The sequence below is a fragment of the Simochromis diagramma genome, unplaced genomic scaffold (assembly GCF_900408965.1).
Source record: "Simochromis diagramma unplaced genomic scaffold, fSimDia1.1 OVJJ01000343.1, whole genome shotgun sequence".
In the NCBI taxonomy this organism is placed as follows: domain Eukaryota; kingdom Metazoa; phylum Chordata; class Actinopteri; order Cichliformes; family Cichlidae; genus Simochromis; species Simochromis diagramma.
In genome coordinates this window covers 9,298,797-9,321,842 of record NW_024386831.1, presented here as the reverse complement: position 1 = coordinate 9,321,842, position 23,046 = coordinate 9,298,797, and the positions used below count along the sequence as shown (strand labels likewise).

General features: G+C 41.3%; 3 protein-coding genes across 3 annotated transcripts; all 3 read left to right on the top strand.

Moving 5' to 3' along the window:
• Positions 1-500: 500 nt before the first annotated feature.
• On the top strand, positions 501-1,866 carry LOC120731382 (olfactory receptor 142-like). Its single transcript, XM_040028392.1, has one exon. It carries the CDS (start codon positions 922-924, stop codon positions 1,864-1,866), a length of 945 nt encoding a protein of 314 aa, XP_039884326.1. The 5' UTR covers positions 501-921.
• Positions 1,867-4,711: 2,845 nt separating this feature from the next.
• On the top strand, positions 4,712-6,084 carry LOC120731381 (olfactory receptor 10Z1-like). Its single transcript, XM_040028391.1, has one exon. It carries the CDS (start codon positions 5,140-5,142, stop codon positions 6,082-6,084), a length of 945 nt encoding a protein of 314 aa, XP_039884325.1. The 5' UTR covers positions 4,712-5,139.
• Positions 6,085-17,870: 11,786 nt separating this feature from the next.
• LOC120731380 (olfactory receptor 10Z1-like) lies at positions 17,871-18,993 on the top strand. Its single transcript, XM_040028390.1, has one exon. It carries the CDS (start codon positions 18,049-18,051, stop codon positions 18,991-18,993), a length of 945 nt encoding a protein of 314 aa, XP_039884324.1. The 5' UTR covers positions 17,871-18,048.
• The last annotated feature ends 4,053 nt before the right edge of the window (positions 18,994-23,046 follow it).

The window sequence follows — 23,046 nt, the reverse complement described above, 5'->3', positions numbered from 1 at the left end:
ATATGTGACACAATGTGATGTGTGGAAGGAAGAGAGGACTCAAACTCAGGACTCGCAGGCTGGTGAAGGATGTGGATGATGTTTGTTGTGAAGCCAGGATGAACAGAACATGAGAAGACGGACTGACTATACCAACTGAATAAATGAATGAATGAGTGAGGGAGTGAGTGAATTAATAAATTAATGGTTGGCTGGCTGACTGAATGGACTGAACTGAAAACAAACATGAGGAATGGACGGAATGACAAGACTGGGAACTGAGGGCTTCGATACACAGTGTGGAGTTGTGATATGATGTGATAACATTAGGTTGCTGCATTATAATGTGAATGTATAATATTATTGTCAGGCCTCTGTGTAACTGTAGGAGAAAAATAGTTTGATAGAAACAGCATTAGAATAGAATAGAATAGAATAATCCTTTAATTGTCCCACAAGGGGAAATTTGGTTGTAACAGCAGCCAGAAAGACACATATAGAAACAAACAGGACACAGAACAGAAACATACACTCATCCCTGCTGGACAACATCTCCCACCCCATGCAGGAGACTGTGACAGCACTGAGCAGCTCCTTCAGTGGCAGGCTGCGGCACACACGGTGTGGGACCGAGAGATTTCGCAGGTCTTTCCTCCTCACTGCTGTAAGACTCCACAACAAAGACTTTAACTGATCAAACACACACATCCACACACCCTGAGTGCAATACTCTTTTTCTGACAAAGTTGTATTTTTACTCAGTTGTATAAAGCATTTGCATTCTATTTCTATCCTATTGTATATTTTATTCTATTTATTGTACTGTATATAGTATTTTATTTTATTCTATAATTAATGGGAGGTGAAGAGGGACAGCAGACATTAGTCAGGTACAGACGCAGCAGCTCAGTGCTCTGTTATGTTGTTATTTTAAAAAGGTAGATGTGCCCTCTGATCATGGATAATCAGTCTAATGAAAGAAGTTTCATTCTGTCAGGATTTAATGAGACGATGAATTTCAGAGTACCCCTCTTCTCAGTTACTTTACTGTATTACTGTGTGATTTTGTTCTTCAATATTTCTCTTGTGCTGCTCATTGTCTTGGATGAAAGCCTCCACGAACCTATGTACATTTTCCTGAGTAGCCTTTGCATTAATGCACTTTATGGAACCACAGGTTTCTACCCAAAATTCCTTTCAGATTTACTGTCGTCTTCTCACAGAATCTCCTATGAAGGGTGCCTTTTACAAGGTTTTGTCATGTATTCATTTGCTTGTTGTGATTTGTCTATTTTAACTGTCATGGCCTTTGACAGGTATATGGCTATATGTCGACCTCTGCACTACCACTCTTTCATGACTAAGAGGAGGCTTTCACAGCTGGTGTGTTTCTCCTGGCTGACATCTTTCTGCATTTTTGCCATCAATGTTGTGCTTACAGCAAGACTCAAGTTATGTGGTATAAACATTCAGAGAGTCTTATGTCTAAACTGGTTAATTGTTAAACTTGCTTGTCCTGAAGCTGACACTTTTTCAAATAACATCAGTGCATATGTGATACTTGTCGTTTATCTGTTTCATTGGCTTTTCATAATTTGGACTTACATATATCTTATTAAAACATGTGTGAGGTCCAGAGAGGACAGAGTAAAGTTTACGCAGACCTGTGTGCCCCATCTGACTTCTTTGATCTTATATGTCACTGTAATGGCTTTTGATTCGATGTACTTGCGCTTTGGCTCCATAGATTTACCCCAAAGCCTCCAAAACGTCATCACTCTTGAATTTGTCATCATCCGTCCAGTTATTAATCCTCTCATGTATGGATTGAAACTCACCAAAATACGGAACAGAATCTTGAGTTTAATTTATTTGAAAGGGAAATGATTTGAATTCAAAAATATTAAAAACAGATGCAGCAATATAAATACAAGTCTTTCTGAAGGCACTTGATTCAGAAACATTTATTCATGTTTGCCTTAGACAAGGCAAACATGATTCTTTGGTATATTTATTAATATTCTTTGTCATATTTGTCATATATGTCATATTTGCTCTATCCAGCACGAACGTTAAATGAAAACAACATTTTTTTCATGTTTTTGACTAAGAATTTCATTTTAAAAAGGATTCTGCATGGTTTTTTAAGTACTGTTGTAAAATTCATCTATATACCATTCAGAAATCATCACAAATTGATATTTCATTTCTTTGCCTTGCTGTGTCTTGATGTTCAAGGTATATTAGCTGATATATGTGCAAGTTGATTAAACAGGTTTATTTCAAAGTGTTTTAGGTTTAAAGTAAACAAAATATTGTATGAAATATTCTGTTGTAAAGGGCTGGTTAGTGCAGGCATCCCTGTGTGTTACATCTCAGTTTATCACAAAGGTCAGTTAACAATGCTTAATGTTTCTTTTTTTTCAATAAACACGTTACATGTATAAATATAAGGATCAGTGTTATTAGGTTGTATTTTTTCAGTAGTATTTATTTATTTATATATATAGGTTTTTTTTATTATTATTTTGGAAAAATAGTAATAGTAATTGAACTGTTACCTACTTTTATTTGGCTTTTTTTTTTTAATTTATATGTAAATTTCTCTCTGGACATTAATGACACCATAATTCTGTACTTTTTGAAATCTGATCATATATCTCCATTGCTTGACATACTGTAGTATTTACTACTTTAAAAATTAAAGTTTTGTTTAGCATATCAAGCATAAAATTGTGTTGTTGTTGTTTTTTGAAGTTTTTCAATCCCATAGCATAAAATTAAAAAAAAAAAAAAAACCAACAAAAAACAATGCAATAATAGTATTTTAACAGTAACTCCCTTCTCTTCTACTCCTTCCTCGCCTTAACTAGGAAGGAGGCTCTCTCAGCTGGTGTGTTTCTCCAGGCTAACATCTTTCTGCCTTTTCTCCATCAATGTCCTGCTAACATCAAGACTCAAGTTGTGTGATATAAACATTCAGAGAGTCTTGTATCTAAACTGGTTAATAATTAAACTTGCTTGTCCTGATGTTGACACTTTTAGAAAAAACATCAGTGCAAATGTAACACTTATTGTTTATCTGTGTCATTGGCTTTTTATAATTTGGATTTACAGATATCTTATTAAAACGTGTGCGAGGTCCAGAGAGGACAGGTTAATGTTTATGCAGACCTGTGTGCCCCACCTGATCTCTTTGATGACTTTCCTGTTTTTTCTTGATCCAGTGTACATGATATCTGGCTCTACACGTTTACCTCAAAGCCTCCAAAACTTCATCACTATTGAATTTCTCATCATCCCTCCAGTTATGAATCCTCTCATATATGGATTTAAACTCACCAAAATACGAAACAGGATATTGGGTTTATTTTATTTTAAAAGAACTTCAAAATTAAGAGTTTCATGTTCACCAAATAAAAAGAGAGCAAAATAAAATTTCAAAAATGTACATTATTCTCTTGTACATGACAGCAAATGAAGGCCTCATAACATTAACTATAAATGCACCAAGACAACCAAGTCTCAGTAAAAAGCATTATTGTTTACTTAAATTTGACCTTTAGACTATCAAAGATCTAAAGACAACTAACACATATTTTACCGTTTAAAAATTTATTATTATTGTTTTTTGTTTTTTACATTTTTTCAGATGTAAACTAAAATGCATTTCCACTTCTGGTTTTAGGTTTAATCCAGGTCATCTTATCGTTTGAACTTAAGGTGTCATAATGCCATATCTCTAACACGTTCCATTAAGATGTAAATTGGTCAATTTATTGTCATTTACAGTAAATAGGTTTATGTTTCTCAAGTAACAGACTCATATTTATATCCTTTTTTCAAGCATAAAATGTTTGAGTCTCATGAGTGACGTGTTTGCTGTGGCTCAAAGTTTAGCCAGTTTTTCGGGTGCCTCTGTAGTCTCGCTCATTGTACACTTATATCACAAAGGTAATTCAGAAAATATAACTGACACGATGATGTCTATATTTAACAGAATATCAGTTTCACAGTTTGCAAATTAATTCAAAGACAGGGGAAGAAAGAAGTGATTGCTTAGTAGGTTATAGATTCATGCTGCTTTAAAACTACCTTCTTTCCACAGAGCTGCTGTTAAAAAATAAAGGCCTGACAGTACTATATACACAGCAAGTGTGTTTTTGTTTATGAGTTGGCACCACAGATTGTACAAGGTTCATGTTAGCACAGAATTCTGGGCCCTATGTATAAACAGTCTCTATATATGTGACACAATGTAATGTGTGGAAGGAAGAGAGGACTCAAACTCAGGACTCGCAGGCTGGTGAAGGATGTGGATGATGTTTGTTGTGAAGCCAGGATGAACAGAACATGAGAAGACGGACTGACTATACCAATTGAATAAATGAATGAATGAGTGAGGGAGTGAGTGAATTAATAAATTAATGGTTGGCTGGCTGACTGGATGGACTGAACTGAAAACACACATGAGGAATGGACGGAATGTCAAGACTGGGAACTGAGGGCTTAGATACACAGTGTGGAGTTGTGATATGATGTGATAACATTAGGTTGCTGCATTATAATGTGAATGTATAATATTGTTGTCAGGCCTCTGTGTAACTGTAGGAGAAAAATAGTTTGATAGAAACAGCATTAGAATAGAATAGAATAATCCTTTAATTGTCCCACAAGGGGAAATTTGGTTGTAACAGCAGCCAGAAAGACACATATAGAAACAAACAGGACACAGAACAGAAACATACACTCATCCCTGCTGGACAACATCTCCCACCCCATGCAGGAGACTGTGACAGCACTGAGCAGCTCCTTCAGTGGCAGGCTGCGGCACACACGGTGTGGGACCGAGAGATTTCGCAGGTCTTTCCTCCTCACTGCTGTAAGACTCCACAACAAAGACTTTAACTGATCAAACACACACATCCACACACACTGAGTGCAATACTCTTTTTCTGACAAAGTTGTATTTTTACTCAGTTGTATAAAGCATTTGCATTCTATTTCTATCCTATTGTATATTTTATTCTATTTATTGTACTGTATATAGTATTTTATTTTATTCTATAATTAATGGGAGGTGAAGAGGGACAGCAGACATTAGTCAGGTACAGACGCAGCAGCTCAGTGCTCTGTTATGTTGTTATTTTAAAAAGGTAGATGTGCCCTCTGATCATGGATAATCAGTCTAATGAAAGAAGTTTCATTCTGTCAGGATTTAATGAGACGATGAATTTCACAGTACCCCTCTTCTCAGTTACTTTACTGTATTATTGTGTGATTTTGTTCTTCAATATTTCTCTTGTGCTGCTCATTGTCTTGGATGAAAGCCTCCATGAACCTATGTACATTTTCCTGAGTAGCCTTTGCATTAATGCACTTTATGGAACCACAGGTTTCTACCCAAAATTCCTTTCAGATTTACTGTCGTCTTCTCACAGAATCTCATATGAAGGGTGCCTTTTACAAGCTTTTATCATGTATTCATTTGCTTGCTGTAATTTGTCTATTTTAACTGTCATGGCCTTTGACAGGTATCTGGCTATATGTCGACCTCTGCACTACCACTCTTTCATGACTAAGAGGAGGCTTTCACAGCTGGTGTGTTTCTCCTGGCTGACACCTTTCTGTGTTTTTGCCAGCAATGTTGTGCTTACAGCAAGACTCAAGTTATGTGGTATAAAGATTCAGAGAGTCTTATGTCTAAACTGGTTAATTGTTAAACTTGCTTGTCCTGAAGCTGACACTTTTTCAAATAACATCAGTGCATATGTGATACTTGCCGTTTATCTGTCTCATTGGCTTTTCATAATTTGGACTTACATATATCTTATTAAAACATGTGTGAGGTCCAGAGAGGACAGAGTAAAGTTTACGCAGACCTGTGTGCCCCATCTGACTTCTGTGATCATAAATGCCACTGTACTGGCTTTTGATTCGATGTACTTGCGCTTTGGCTCCAGAGATTTACCCCAAAGCCTCCAAAACTTCATCACTCTTGAATTTCTCATCATCCGTCCAGTCATGTATCCTCTCATGTATGGATTTAAACTCACCAAAATACGAAACAGAATCTTGAGTTTAATTTATTTGAAAGGGAAATGATTTGAATTCAAAAATATTCAAAACAGATGCAGCAATATAAATACAAGTCTTTCTGAAGGCACTTGATTCAGAAACATTTAGTCATGTTTGCCTTGTCTAAGGCAAACATATATTTGGACTAGACTAATTTTACTAATATTCTTTGTTATATTTGTCATAATATGACATATATTTGTCATATATGTCATATTTGCTCAATCCAGCACGAACGTTAAATGAAAACAACATTTTTTTCATGTTTTTGACTAAGAATTTCATTTGAAAAAGGATTCTGCATGATTTTTTTAAGTACTGTTGTAAAATTCATCTATATACCATTCAGAAATCATCACAAATTGATATTTCATTTCTTTGCCTTGCTGTGTCTTGATGTTCAAGGTATATTAGCTGATATATGTGCAAGTTGATTAAACAGGTTTATTTCAAAGTGTTTTAGGTTTAAAGTAAACAAAATATTGTATGAAATATTCTGTTGTAAAGGGCTGGTTAGTGCAGGCATCCCTGTGTGTTACATCTCAGTTTATCACAAAGGTCAGTTAACAATGCTTAATGTTTCTTTTTTTTCAATAAACACGTTACATGTATAAATATAAGGATCAGTGTTATTAGGTTGTATTTTTTCAGTAGTATTTATTTATTTATATATATAGGTTTTTTTTATTATTATTTTGGAAAAATAGTAATAGTAATTGAACTGTTACCTACTTTTATTTGGCATTTTTTTTTGTTTTTAAATTTATATGTAAATTTCTCTCTGGACATTAATGACACCATAATTCTGTACTTTTTGAAATCTGATCATATATCCCCATTGCTTGACATACTGTAGTATTTACTACTTTAAAAATTAAAGTTTTGTTTAGCATATCAAGCATAAAATTGTGCTGTTGTTGTTTGAAGTTTTTCAATCCCATAGCATAAAATTAAAAAAAAAAAAAAACCCAACAAAAAACAATGCAATAATAATATTTTAACAGTAACTCCCTTCTCTTCTACTCCTTCCTCGCCTTAACTAGGCGAGGAAGAACTGATTGGAACTGATTGGAAACTAGCCGCTGTAGTCGGGCCTCCAGAGCATGACGAAGTTCCTCCCCCTCATGCTCTAGCCACAGATTAGTCCATCTTGAAACTGAATAGGTTAATTCCTCCCGAAGCTCCTTGGGAGGTGCGAATGCCGCTGGGTCCATGTTTGGCCGGTTCGTACTGTCACGGCTGCCGAGGCGAGCCATGTGGTATTGACGGGAGAAAGGACCCAAATCGCAGGCAGTAGATGATAATGCTGGTGATGTTATATTTACACAGTGGTGAGATGACAAAACAGGCAAGAGGGAAGACAAAACTAAAGACCTAAACTGGAAAAGCTAAATGACAAACCTGAGAGGGTACCAGAATGGGGTGAGAGGCAGAGAGACACGGACGAGGAACAGGACACCGTGGACCACAGAGTAAGGCAGACTGACACGGCGTAACAAAGACGAACCGGCAACAGGCAGGAGAACACACAGGGCTTAAATACACACACCAGTAATCAGGGGATGAGAGACAGAAGGGCAACACAGCTGGGAGAAATCAGAGCTGACGGGACAGGGGAAACGTAAACTGAACACACTCACATCAGACAGAGACCTTCACAATAAGACAGGAAACTCAGACACAGGGAACCATACAAGACACAGAACTAAACAGACAGATTCGCAAACAGTGGGGGGGCACCATAGACAGACAGAGACACAGACCAAATATAACACATAGAACTCGAACAATAATAATCATCATCATAATAAAGTAAAAGCGCTGGGTCACCGACCCAGGACCATGACACATTCAGAGAGTCTTGTATCTAAACTGGTTAATAATTAAACTTGCTTGTCCTGATGTTGACACCTTTAGAAAAAACATCAGTGCAAATGTAACACTTATTGTTTATCTGTGTCATTGGCTTTTTATAATTTGGACTTACATATATCTTATTAAAACATGTGCGAGGGCCAGAGAGGACAGGTTAAAGTTTACGCGACCTGTGTGCCCCACCTGATCTCTTTGATGACTTTCCTGTTTTTTCTTGATCCAGTGTACATGATATCTGGCTCTACACGTTTACCTCAAAGCCTCCAAAACTTCATCACTATTGAATTTCTCATCATCCCTCCAGTTATGAATCCTCTCATATATGGATTTAAACTCACCAAAATACGAAACAGGATATTGGTGTCACGGTTCTGGGTCCGTTCGACCCAGTATTTTGAGTTTTGATTGTTAGTTTATTTTTGAATGATTGTTGTGGTTTTGGGCGCTATGAGTATTATTATTATTATTAGAATTCTATGTTTCTGTTTATTCATGTTAAGGATTTGTTCTCGGTTGTATCCCACGTTTAGTTTAGTTCAGGTTCCATGTGTCATTCTGTCTGTCTCTCAGTGTCGGGTCTGCGTCTCCACCTGTGTGTAATTCCCCTGTGTTTCTCTGTGTGTATTTAAGTCGTGTCCTCTGTCATTGTAGTTGCTGGTCCGTCTGCGTGTTCACCATAGCTGGACTGGCCATCGGGCATACCGGGCATTTGCCCAGTGGGCCGCTGGTGATTTTTTGTTTTTATGGGCCGATGGATTTTTTTTTTTTTTTTTTTTTTTTAGGAAGGGTATATATAATGAAAGGTGTTGGATTGGCCAGTTGGTCATGATCGACTCTGGGCTGGACCAATTACAGCCGAGGAGGCCGGATGCACCCGCCCCCTTGTTTAACAATCACGTGATTTTCGCGCATTGCATGCCGGGAACTCGTGGCAAAACAATCCAAGTACCGCATCAAATGCAAGCATTTGCAGCACCGCAAAACGTTCATTCTCCGGTTCCAATACCTTCTTGTTTTTTCTTTGCCACACAAAAAAGGAATGTACAAAACAAAAGGAGAACAATGCCGGTCCGTACAAAGACAGACTCGACGAAAAGACAAAGAAAAGATACGAGGAAAAAATCAAAGGAGTGAAAGGTTTAGACCCTTACGAGCACACAGAGTGGACAAAAGACGTTAGCGTGCTGCCCAACTTTCACCACGCTCATATTTATAATTATACGGTTCTTGGAGTGAGTGCATGCACTCATGAAGTTTTTAGTAACTTCAGGTCACTGCAACAAGCCCAGGTACAGTTTACCGACGGATGGGTACAGGACCTTGAAATGCACCGTGTAGAACGAAAGACCATCGTACGAACAGAGGTAAGTTTACCAGTCTCACAAATCGTCGTCATAAATACACAATCGTTAACCGTTTATTAATATAACCTTTGACCTCAACGGTAATTAATTAGTAGTGGAAATAATTTCTGGTTCATTGCAGAAATGTAGCAGTGACAATAATATTGTATGTTGTAATCGCAATGGACAATTAGTGATACAAAACAACTGTTTTATCCTGTGAATAAAAGTATATGTTTTTGTCAATGTACCATGGTAATAACAGAAGCGAAACGCAATATTGTGTCAGGACAATTCACTATTTATGCACAATAAATAAAGGAGCATAGCGCGACAATTTCTGTTCAGCGCCAGACTTGCTTGTAACCCATATCACCAATTATGTTAAGAAAAATGATGTATTAACTACTACAAAACTCTGACCTTTGTGGGAATGCTTGGAGCAGACTAACCTGTGAGCTCGAGTGTTCTGAGACGTTATATTTGGTATATCCAGACCATCCGTCGGCTCTTACTTCGGAAACATGGCTTAAAAAATTTCTCTTCAACGACGTAATCCGATAAAAAAAAGACGATCTCTTTACCCATCGGCTTCCCGTGGCTGTCATGCGACCGGCTATTGCAGTTAATAATACAACAGCTTCTTGACATTTTTTGGGTTTCTTTTTATCGCTGTGTAACTGAGTTCAATTGAAAGCCTGCGTGCGCTAGTACCTCTTGCCACAAGTTCCCAGAATCCTTTGCGGTTTTACCCCTGAATGACGTCACATTTTCAATCTTTATCCTGGTGGGCCGGTCTCTAGTCAAAATGCCCAGGCCAATTTTTTGTCCCAGTCCAGCCTTGGTGTTCACCATGTTTCATCCGTGTGTTCCCTGCCGTCACCATCTTGTACCGTCGTCCACCTTGCTTCATGTTTGAGTTCCAGTTTGTATTCAGTAGTTTAGTTGTCTCCAGTATAGTTTAGCGTGATCTCTGTTTCCGTTTTTCCACTGGCGCATTGTGTTCAATAAACCACCTTCACTCCTCCACTTCGGCCTGCGATTGGATCCTCATTTATTATTTTTATACGGCTTATCTCACTCGCCGTGACAGTACGGACCAGCCAGCTATGGATCCAGCGGCATTCAGTCTACCCAGGGAGCTTCGGGAGGCCGTTATCGACTCTGCTTCTAGATTAATTAACCAGTGGTTAGAGCATGAGGGAGAAGCCTCTCTTTACACTGTGGAAGCCAACCTACAACACCTTATTTCCGGTTATCCCTGGCTATTGGACTCTCTGCATCCACTCGTGCAGAATTTCGTTCTCCACGAGCTTCACCTTCACCTTTTCTGGAGCTATTTTTTGTGTTTCTACTGAGGATAACAATGATTTCTCACCCATGGCCATAGCTTGTAAGACTGCCTGTTCTGAACCCTCGTTCCATGTTTATGACCGTGTCCGCTCCATTGTCCCATCCTCACTTCCATCCCAGTCAAATGCCAGGCCTGTAGCGCTGCCCTCAGTTCAGTCAGCAGCCGTGATGCCCTCAGTTCAGTCAGCAGCCACGCTGCCCTCAGTTCAGTTAGCAGCCGCGCTGCCCTCAGTTCAGTCAGCCACTCCACCACTTATTACGACTCCACTACAATCGTCTCCGCTACCTGTAGGTCAGTCTGTAGCCGCTTCGCTGCCTATTGCTCTGTCGCCACCAGTTCAGCTGTCTGCCCGCTCATTTACTCAGCCACCATCCTCACTGTCTCATTCAAAGCAGGGAACACACTTCACCACAATATCTGCTGGTTCTCTTAAGCTGGCCATGTCAGAGACAGTTGCTTCCTCTAGGGCCTCCCCAGAGGCTGGGTGTCAGTCACCAGCCAACTCTGGACCCCTAGAGGTCAAGACGCCAGCGCCAGCAGCCTCACCGGAGAACTCACCAGAACAGTGTCAGCTCTCAGCACCCCCTGAGAGCTCAAGTGAGTTCACCCGTCCGCCTCCGTCCTCTGCTGAGTGTATTGGGGAACAATTTCAGCCCTCTGAGGACTGCATCCCACTGTTGCTGCCTGAGTCTAGCCACTGTGCTGCTTAGTCCCAGCCAGGGTCCACACTGGCAGAGGTCTCTGTACCTGCTGCTTCAGTGTCTGTTTCCACTGGAGGGCCAGAGGAGCCCGTCCAGTCTCAAGCCATGTTAGCTGGGGGTTCAGGTGAACCCAGCCAGCGTCCTCCCTCGTCGGCTGGAGGGCCTGAGGAGCCCGTACAGCCTCAAGTGTTGACAGCTGGGGGTTCGGGAGAACCCAGCCAGCCTCAAGTGTCGTCTGCTGGAGGGCCCGAGTCGCCCGTCCAGCCTCAAGTGTCGTCTGCTGGAGGGCCCGAGTCGCCCGTCCAGCCTCATCCAAGTGAGATGAGAGAAATGTTTCATTCATCCAACTGACAAAACATTTCTCCCACTGAAAACGCAACGTCCAGATGAACAGAATCAACTTTTGGAGATTTACTTACCTGGATGATTGACCATGCATGAAGACGATATTATATTATATTATATTATATTATATTATATTATATAAACTTGTGCCATCATCAATTTTATAACTTTTTTGCCCTTCAATCAACAGAGGTCAAATTCCCAGGTGTGTGTTTGTTGTTGAGCCAAAGGCAGCATTTAAGGGAAGGTGACGAGGGAGAACAGATACTGTTAGGGATCTAGATACAGCAGCTCTGTGCTCTGTACACTTACATATTGTTACACAAAGAAGGTAGATGTTCTCTGATCATGGATAATGTGTCTATTGTAAGAATTTTTATTTTGTCAGGATTTAATGAGACAATGAATTACAGAGTACCACTCTTGTTAACCACCTTACTGTATTATTGTGTAATTTTATTTATCAATATCTCTCTTGTGCTGCTCATTGTCTTGGATGAAAGCCTGCATGAACCTATGTACATTTTACTGAGCAGCTTCTGCATTAATGCACTTTATGGGACCACAGGTTTCTACCCCAAATTCCTTTCAGATTTACTGTCGCCTTCTCACAGAATCTTCTCATCATCCCTCCAGTTATGAATCCTCTCATGTATGGATTTAATCTCACCAAAATACGAAACAGAATTTTGAGTTTAATTTATTTGAAAGGGAAATGATTTCCATTAAGGTTAGATTTCCTTATTTAAAATAATTCAAAAATATTCAAAACAGATGCAGCAATATAAATACAAGTCTTTCTGAAGGCACTTGATTCAGAAACATTTAGTCATGTTTGCCTTGTCTAAGGCAAACATATATTTGGACTAGACTAATTTTACTAATATTCTTTGTTATAATTGTCATAATATGACACATATTTGTCATATATGTCATATTTGCTCTATCCAGCACGAACGTTAAATGAAAACAACATTTTTTTCATGTTTTTGACTAAGAATTTCATTTTAAAAAGGATTCTGCATGAGTTTTTAAGTACTGTTGTAAAATTCATCTCTATACCATTCAGAAATCATCACAAATTGACATTTCATTTCTTTGCCTTGCTGTGTCTTGATGTTCAAGGTATATTAGCTGATATATGTGCAAGTTGATTAAACAGGTTTATTTCAAAGTGTTTTAGGTTTAAAGTAAACAAAATATTGTATGAAATATTCTGTTGTAAAGGGCTGGTTAGTGCAGGCATCCCTGTGTGTTACATCTCAGTTTATCACAAAGATCAGTTAACAATGCTTAATGTTTCTTTTTTTTCCTATAAACACGTTACATGTATAAATATAAGGATCAGTGTTATTAGGTTGTATTTTTTCCAGTAGTATTTATTTATTTATTTATATATATAGGTTTTTTTATTATTATTTTGGAAAAATAGTAATAGTAATTGAACTGTTACCTACTTTTATTTGGCTTTTTTTTTTTTTTTAAATTTATATGTAAATTTCTCACTGTACATTAATTAATCACACCATAATTCCGTACTTTTTGAAATCTGATCATATATCCCCATTGCTTGACATACTGTAGTATTTACTACTTTAAAAATTAAAGTTTTGTTTAGCATATCAAGCATAAAATTGTGCTGTTGTTGTTTGAAGTTTTTCAATCCCATAGCATAAAATTAAAAAAAAAAAAAAAAAAACCCAACAAAACACAATGCAATAATAATATTTTAACAGTAACTCCCTTCTCTTCTACTCCTTCCTCGCCTTAACTAGGCGAGGAAGAACTGATTGGAACTGATTGGAAACTAGCCGCTGTAGTCGGGCCTCCAGAGCATGACGAAGTTCCTCCCCCTCATGCTCTAGCCACAGATTAGTCCATCTTGAAACTGAATAGGTTAATTCCTCCCGAAGCTCCTTGGGAGGTGCGAATGCCGCTGGGTCCATGTTTGGCCGGTTCGTACTGTCACGGCTGCCGAGGCGAGCCATGTGGTATTGACAGTAGAAAGGACCCAAATCGCAGGCAGTAGATGATAATGCTGGTGATGTTATATTTACACAGTGGTGAGATGACAAAACAGGCAAGAGGGAAGACAAAACTAAAGACCTAAACTGGAAAAGCTAAATGACAAACCTGAGAGGGTACCAGAATGGGGTGAGAGGCAGAGAGACACGGACGAGGAACAGGACACCGTGGACCACAGAGTAACGCAGACTGACACGGCGTAACAAAGACGAACCGGCAACAGGCAGGAGAACACACAGGGCTTAAATACACACACCAGTAATCAGGGGATGAGAGACAGAAGGGCAACACAGCTGGGAGAAATCAGAGCTGACGGGACAGGGGAAACGTAAACTGAACACACTCACATCAGACAGAGACCTTCACAATAAGACAGGAAACTCAGACACAGGGAACCATACAAGACACAGAACTAAACAGACAGATTCGCAAACAGTGGGGGGGCACCATAGACAGACAGAGACACAGACCGAATATAACACATAGAACTCGAACAATAATAATCATCATCATAATAAAGTAAAAGCGCTGGGTCACCGACCCAGGACCATGACACATTCAGAGAGTCTTGTATCTAAACTGGTTAATAATTAAACTTGCTTGTCCTGATGTTGACACCTTTAGAAAAAACATCAGTGCAAATGTAACACTTATTGTTTATCTGTGTCATTGGCTTTTTATAATTTGGATTTACATACAGTGGGGCAAAAAAGTATTTAGTCAGCCACCGATTGTGCAAGTTCCCCCACTTAAAATGATGACAGAGGTCAGTAATTTGCACCAGAGGTACACTTCAACTGTGAGAGACAGAATGTGAAAAAAAAATCCATGAATCCACATGGTAGGATTTGTAAAGAATTTATTCGTAAATTAGGGTGGAAAATAAGTATTTGGTCACCTCAAACAAGGAAAATCTCTGGCTCTCACAGACCTGTAACGTCTTCTGTAAGAAGCTTTTCTGTCCCCCACTCGTTACCTGTATGAATGGCACCTGTTTGAACTCATCATCTGTATAAAAGACACCTGTCCACAGCCTTAAACAGTCAGACTCCAAACTCCGCCATGGCCAAGACCAAAGAGCTTTCGAAGGACACCAGGAAAAGTATTGTAGACCTGCACCAGACTGGGAAGAGTGAATCTACAATAGGCAAGCAGCTTGGTGTGAAAAAAATCAACTGTGGGAGCAATCATCAGAAAATGGAAGACATACAAGACCACTGATAATCTCCCTCGATCTGGGGCTCCACGCAAGATCTCATCCCGTGGGGTCAAAATGATCATGAGAACGGTGAGCAAAGATCCCAGAACCACACGGGGGGACCTGGTGAATGACCTGCAGAGAGCTGGGACCAAAGTAACAAAGGTCACCATCAGTAACACACTACAACGGCAGGGAATCAAATCCCGCAGTGCCAGACGTGTTCCGCTGCTGAAGCCAGTGCATGTCCAGGCCCGTCTGAAGTTTGCCAGAGAGCACATGGATGATACAGCAGAGGATTGGGAGAATGTCATGTGGTCAGATGAAACCAAAGTAGAACTTTTTGGTATAAACTCAACTCGTCGTGTTTGGAGGAAGAAGAATACTGAGTTGCATCCCAAGAACACCATACCTACTGTGAAGCATGGGGGTGGAAACATCATGCTATGGGGCTGTTTTTCTGCCAAGGGGACAGGACGACTGATCCGTGTTAAGGACAGAATGAATGGGGCCATGTATCGTGAGATTTTGAGCCAAAACCTCCTTCCATCAGTGAGAACTTTGAAGATGAAACGAGGCTGGGTCTTCCAACATGACAATGATCCAAAACACACCTGCCCGGGCAACAAAGGAGTGGCTCCGTAAGAAGCATTTGAAAGTCCTGGAGTGGCCTAGCCAGTCTCCAGACCTCAACCCCATAGAAAATCTGTGGCGGGAGTTGAAAGTCCGTGTTGCTCGGCGACAGCCCCAAAACATCACTGTTCTCGAGAAGATCTGCATGGAGGAATGGGCCAAAATACCAGCTACTGTGTGTGCAAACCTGGTAAAGACCTATAGTAAACGTTTGACCTCTGTTATTGCCAACAAAGGTTATGTTACAAAGTATTGAGTTGTATTTTTGTTATTGACCAAATACTTATTTTCCACCCTGATTTACGAATAAATTCTTTACAAATCCTACCATGTGGATTCATGGATTTTTTTTTCACATTCTGTCTCTCACAGTTGAAGTGTACCTCTGGTGCAAATTACTGACCTCTGTCATCATTTTAAGTGGGGGAACTTGCACAATCGGTGGCTGACTAAATACTTTTTTGCCCCACTGTATATCTTATTAAAACATGTGCGAGGTCCTGAGAGGACAGGTTAAAGTTTATGCAGACCTGTGTGCCCCACCTGATCTCTTTGATGACTTTCCTGTTTTTTCTTGATCCAGTGTACATGATATCTGGCTCTACACGTTTACCTCAAAGCCTCCAAAACTTCATCACTATTGAATTTCTCATCATCCCTCCAGTTATGAATCCTCTCATATATGGATTTAAACTCACCAAAATACAAAACATGATATTGGGTTTATTTTATTTTAAAAGAACTTCAAAATTAAGAGTTTCTTGTTCACCAAATAAAAAGAGAGCAAAATAAAATTTCAAAAATGTACATTATTCTCTTGTACATGACAGCAAATGAAGGCCTCATAACATTAACTATAAATGCACCAAGACAACCAAGTCTCAGTAAAAAGCATTATTGTTTACTTAAATTTGACCTTTAGACTATCAAAGATCTAAAGACAACTAACACATATTTTACCTTTTGAAAATTTATTATTATTGTTTTTTGTTTTTTACATTTTTTCAGATGTAAACTAAAATGCATTTCCACTTCTGGTTTTTATGTTTAATCCAGGTCATCTTATCGTTTGAACTTAAGGTGTCATAATGCCATATCTCTAACACGTTCCATTAAGATGTAAATTGGTCAATTTATTGTCATTTACAGTAAATAGGTTTATGTTTCTCAAGTAACAGACTCATATTTATATCCTTTTTTCAAGCATAAAATGTTTGAGTCTCATGAGTGACATGTTTACTGTGGCTCAAAGTTTAGCCAGTTTTCCGGGTGCCTCTGTAGTCTCGCTCATTGTACACTTATATCACAAAGCTAATTCAGAAAATATAACTGACATGATGATGTCTATATTTAACAGAATATCAGTTTCACAGTTTGCAAATTAATTCAAAGAGAGGGGAAGAAAGAAGTGATTGCTTAGTAGGTTATAGATTCATGCTGCTTTAAAACTACCTTCTTTCCACAGAGCTGCTGTTAAAAAATAAAGGCCTGACAGTACTATATACACAGCAAGTGTGTTTTTGTTTATGAGTTGGCACCACAGATTGTACAAGGTTCATGTTAGCACAGAATTCTGGGCCCTATGTATAAACAGTCTCTATATATGTGACACAATGTAATGTGTGGAAGGAAGAGAGGACTCAAACTCAGGATTCGCAGGCTGGTGAAGGATGTGGATGATGTTTGTTGTGAAGCCAGGATGAACAGAACATGAGAAGACGGACTGACTATACCAATTGAATAAATGAATGAATGAGTGAGGGAGTGAGTGAATTAATAAATTAATGGTTGGCTGGCTGACTGAATGGACTGAACTGAAAACACACATGAGGAATGGACGGAATGACAAGACTGGGAACTGAGGGCTTAGATACACAGTGTGGAGTTGTGATATGATGTGATAACATTAGGTTGCTGCATTATAATGTGAATGTATAATATTGTTGTCAGGCCTCTGTGTAACTGTAGGAGAAAAATAGTTTGATAGAAACAGCATTAGAATAGAATAGAATAATCCTTTAATTGTCCCACAAGGGGAAATTTGGTTGTAACAGCAGCCAGAAAGACACATATAGAAACAAACAGGACACAGAACAGAAACATACACTCATCCCTGCTGGACAACATCTCCCACCCCATGCAGGAGACTGTGACAGCACTGAGCAGCTCCTTCAGTGGCAGGCTGCGGCACACACGGTGTGGGACCGAGAGATTTCGCAGGTCTTTCCTCCTCACTGCTGTAAGACTCCACAACAAAGACTTTAACTGATCAAACACACACATCCACACACACTTAATGCAATACTCTTTTTCTGACAAAGTTGTATTTTTACTCAGTTGTATAAAGCATTTGCATTCTATTTCTATCCTATTGTATATTTTATTCTATTTATTGTACTGTATATAGTATTTTATTTTATTCTATAATTAATGGGAGGTGAAGAGGGACAGCAGACATTAGTCAGGTACAGACGCAGCAGCTCAGTGCTCTGTTATGTTGTTATTTTAAAAAGGTAGATGTGCCCTCTGATCATGGATAATCAGTCTAATGAAAGAAGTTTCATTCTGTCAGGATTTAATGAGACGATGAATTTCAGAGTACCCCTCTTCTCAGTTACTTTACTGTATTACTGTGTGATTTTGTTCTTCAATATTTCTCTTGTGCTGCTCATTGTCTTGGATGAAAGCCTCCATGAACCTATGTACATTTTCCTGAGTAGCCTTTGCATTAATGCACTTTATGGGACCACAGGTTTCTACCCAAAATTCCTTTCAGATTTACTGTCGTCTTCTCACAGAATCTCCTATGAAGGGTGCCTTTTACAAGCTTTTATCATGTATTCATTTGCTTGCTGTAATTTGTCTATTTTAACTGTCATGGCCTTTGACAGGTATCTGGCTATATGTCGACCTCTGCACTACCACTCTTTCATGACTAAGAGGAGGCTTTCACAGCTGGTGTGTTTCTCCTGGCTGACACCTTTCTGTGTTTTTGCCAGCAATGTTGTGCTTACAGCAAGACTCAAGTTATGTGGTATAAAGATTCAGAGAGTCTTATGTCTAAACTGGTTAATTGTTAAACTTGCTTGTCCTGAAGCTGACACTTTTTCAAATAACATAAGTGCATATGTGATACTTGTCGTTTATCTGTCTCATTGGCTTTTCATAATTTGGACTTACATATATCTTATTAAAACATGTGTGAGGTCCAGAGAGGACAGAGTAAAGTTTACGCAGACCTGTGTGTCCCATCTGACTTCTGTGATCATAAATGCCACTGTAATGGCTTTTGATGCGATGTACTTGCGCTTTGGCTCCAGAGATTTATCCCAAAGCCTCCAAAACTTCATCGCTCTTGAATTTCTCATCATCCCTCCAATTATGAATCCTCTCATGTATGGATTGAAACTCACCAAAATACGAAACAGAATCTTGAGTTTAATTTATTTGAAAGGGAAATGATTTGAATTCAAAAATATTCAAAACCGATGCAGCAATATAAATACAAGTCTTTCTGAAGGCACTTGATTCAGAAACATTTAGTCATGTTTGCCTTATCTAAGGCAACCATATATTTGGACTAGACTAATTTTACTATTATTCTTTGTTATATTTCTCATAATATGACATATATTTGTCATATATGTCATATTTGCTCAATCCAGCACGAACGTTAAATGAAAACAACATGTATTTTCATGTTTTTGACTAAGAATTTCATTTTAAAAAGGATTCTGCATGATTTTTTAAGTACTGTTGTAAAATTCATCTATATACCATTCAGAAATCATCACAAATTGATATTTCATTTCTTTGCCTTGCTGTGTCTTGATGTTCAAGGTATATTAGCTGATATATGTGCAAGTTGATTAAACAGGTTTATTTCAAAGTGTTTTAGGTTTAAAGTAAACAAAATATTGTATGAAATATTCTGTTGTAAAGGGCTGGTTAGTGCAGGCATCCCTGTGTGTTATATCTCAGTTTATCACAAAGATCAGTTAACAATGCTTAATGTTTCTTTTTTTTCAATAAACACGTTACATGTATAAATATAAGGATCAGTGTTATTACTTTGTATTTTTTCAGTAGTATGTATTTATTTATATAGAGTTTTTTTTTTATTATTTTGGAAAAATAGTAATAGTAATTGAACTGTTACCTACTTTTATTTGGCTTTTTTTTTTTATTTATATGTAAATTTCTCTCTGTACATTAATTAATGACACCATAATTCTGTACTTTTTGAAATCTGATCATATATCCCCATTGCTTGACATACTGTAGTATTTATCCATTCATCCATCCATCTTCATCCGCTTTATCCGAGGCCGGGTCGCGGGGGCAGCAGCCTAAGTAAAGAGGCCTAGACCTCTCTCTCCCCAGCCACCTCCTCCAGCTTATCCGGGGGAACACCAAGGCGTTCCCAGACCAGCTGAGAGATATAATCTCTCCAGCGTGTCCTGGGTCTGCCCCGGGGCCTCCTCCCGGTGGGATATGCCCGGAACACCTCACCCAGGAGGCGCCCAGGGGGCATCCTTGTCAGATGCCCGAACCACCTCAGCTGGCTCCTTTCGATGCGGAGCAGCAGCTGCTCTACTCTGAGCCCCTCCCGGATGGCCAAACTTCTCACCCTATCTCTAAGGGAGAGGCCAGCCACCCTTCGGAGGAAGCTCATTTCTGCCGCTTGTATCCGCGATCTCGTTCTTTCGGTCACTACCCACAGCTCGTGGCCATAGGTGAGGGTTGGGACGTAGATCGACCGGTAAATTGAGAGCTTCGCTTTTACACTCAGCTCCCTCTTCACCATGACGGACCGGTGCAGCATCTGCATTACTGCAGCTGCAGCCCCAATCCGTCTGTCGATCTCCGGCTCCCTTCTCCCATCACTCGCGAACAAGACCCCGAGATACTTGAACTCCTCCACTTGGGGCAGGAACTCATCCCCGACCCGGAGTGGGCACTCCACCCTTTTCCGGCTGAGAACCATGGCCTCAGATTTGGAGGTGCTGATCCTCATTCCCGCTGCTTCATACTCAGCTGCGAACCGTTCCGGTGCGAGCTGGAGGCCCTCACCCGATGAAGCCAACAGAACCACATCATCTGCAAAAATCAGAGATGAGATTCTGAGGCCACCAAAGCGAAAGCCCTCCGCCACTTGGCTGCGCCTAGAAATCCTGTCCATAAAAATTATGAACAGAACCGGAGACAAAGGGCAGCCCTGGCGGAGCCCATCACCCACCGGGAACGAGTCCGACTTATTGCCGGCAATGCGAACCAAGCTCTTACAACGGTTGTATAGGGATCGAATGGCCCGTAGCAATGGGCCAGACACCCCATACTCCCGCAACACCTCCCACAGGACACCCCGAGGGACACGGTCGAATGCCTTCTCCAAGTCCACAAAACACATGTAGACTGGTTGGGCAAACTCCCATGCACCCTCAAGTATCCTCGAGAGGATAAAGAGCTGGTCCAGTGTTCCGCGACCAGGACGAAAACCGCATTGTTCCTCCTGTATCCGAGGTTCGACTAGTGGACGAACTCTCCTTTCCAGCACCCTGGCATAGACTTTCCCAGGGAGGCTGAGGAGTGTGATCCCCCTGTAGTTGGAACACACCATCCGGTCCCCCTTCTTAAAGATGGGGACCACCACCCCGGTCTGCCAGTCCACAGGTACTGCCCCTGATCTCCATGCAACATTGCAGAGGCGTGTCAACCAGGACAGCCCTACAATGTCCAGAGCCTTCAGGAACTCGGGGCGGACCTCATCAACACCAGGGGCTCTGCCACCAAGGAGTTGTTTAACTGCCTCAGTGACCTCACCCCCGGAAATTGGCGGGTCATTCCCCTCATCCCCAGACTCTGCTTCCTCCTCGGAAGACGTGTCAGTGGGATTAAGGAGGTCCTCGAAGTATTCCTTCCACCGCCTGACAATTTTCTCAGTCGACGTCAGCAGCGCTCCGCCAGCACTATACACAGTGCAGGTAGAGCACCGCTTTCCCCTCCTGAGACGCCTGATGGTTTTCCAGAATCTCTTCGAGGCAGTCCGAAAGTCTTTTTCCATGGCCTCTCCGAACTCCTCCCACACCCGAGTTTTTGCTTCAGCCACTGCCCGAGCCGCATTCCGCTTGGCCTGTCGATACCTGTCGGCTGCCTCCGGAGTCCCACAGGCTAACCAAGCCCAATAGCACTCCTTCTTCAGCCTGGTGGCTCCCTTCACCTCTGGTGTCCACCATTTGGTTCGGGGATTACCACCACGGCAGGCACCAACCACCCTGCGGCTGCAGCTCAATGCAGCAGCTTCGGCAATGGAGACGCTGAACATGGTCCATTCGGACTCAATGTCCCCAGTCTCCCTTGGAATGCTGTTGAAGCTCTGCCGGAGGTGTGCGTTGAAGATCTCGCGGACTCGGGCCTCTGCTAGACGTTCCCAGCACACCCTCACTACGCGTTTAGGTGCACCAGGTCTGTCCAGCGTCCTCCCCCGCCACCTGATCCAACTCACCACCAGGTGGTGATCAGTTGACAACTCAGCCCCTCTCTTTACCCGAGTGTCCAGAACATATGGTCGCAGGTCTGGTGATATGATTACAAAATCGATCATCGACCTACGGCCTAGAGCGTCCTGGTGCCACGTGCGCTTATGGACACTCTTATGTTCGAACAGGGTGTTCGTTATGGCCAAACTGTGATTAGCACAGAAGTCCAATAACAAAACACCGCTCGGGTTCAGATCAGGGAGGCCGTTCCTCCCAATCACGCCCCTCCAGGTCTCGCTGTCGTTACCCACGTGAGCACTGAAGTCTTCCAGCAGGACAACAGAGTCTCCAGGTGGAGCACCTTCCAGCACCCCCCCAGGGACTCTAAGAGGGCTGGGTACTCCGAACTGCCACTCAGCGCATAAGCGCAGATGACAGTCAGGACCCGTTCCCCGACCCTAAGGCGCAGGGAACAAACCCTCTCGTCCACCGGGAAAAACCCCAACGTACCGGCAGCAAGCCGAGGGGATATTAGAATACCCACCCCAGCCCGCCGCCTCTCACCAGGGGCAACTCCAGACTGAGACAGAGTCCAGCCCCTCTCCAGGAGACTGGTTCCAGAGCCCAAGCCATGCGTAGAGGTGAGCCCGACTATATCTAGCCGGTACCTCTCAACCTCACGCACTAACTCAGGCTCCTTCCCCACCAGAGAGGTGACATTCCATGTCCCTATTGCCAGTCTTGGCAGCCGGGGGTCAGTCCGCCAGGGCCTCCGCTCCTGGCCGCCACCCAGCACACAATGCACCCGAACCCTATGGCGCCTCCTGCGGGTGGTGGGCCTGCGGGAGGATGGGCCCATGTCTCCTCTTCGGGCTGTGCCCGGCCGGGCCCCATGGACTAAGGCCTGGCCACCAGACGCTCGCCCTCGGGCACCCTCCCCGGGCCTAGCTCCAGGGCGGGGCCCCGGTAACCCTATCCCGGGCAGGGTAAACTGTTCCCTCGATATTCTTTTCATAAGGGTCTTCTGAATCGCTCT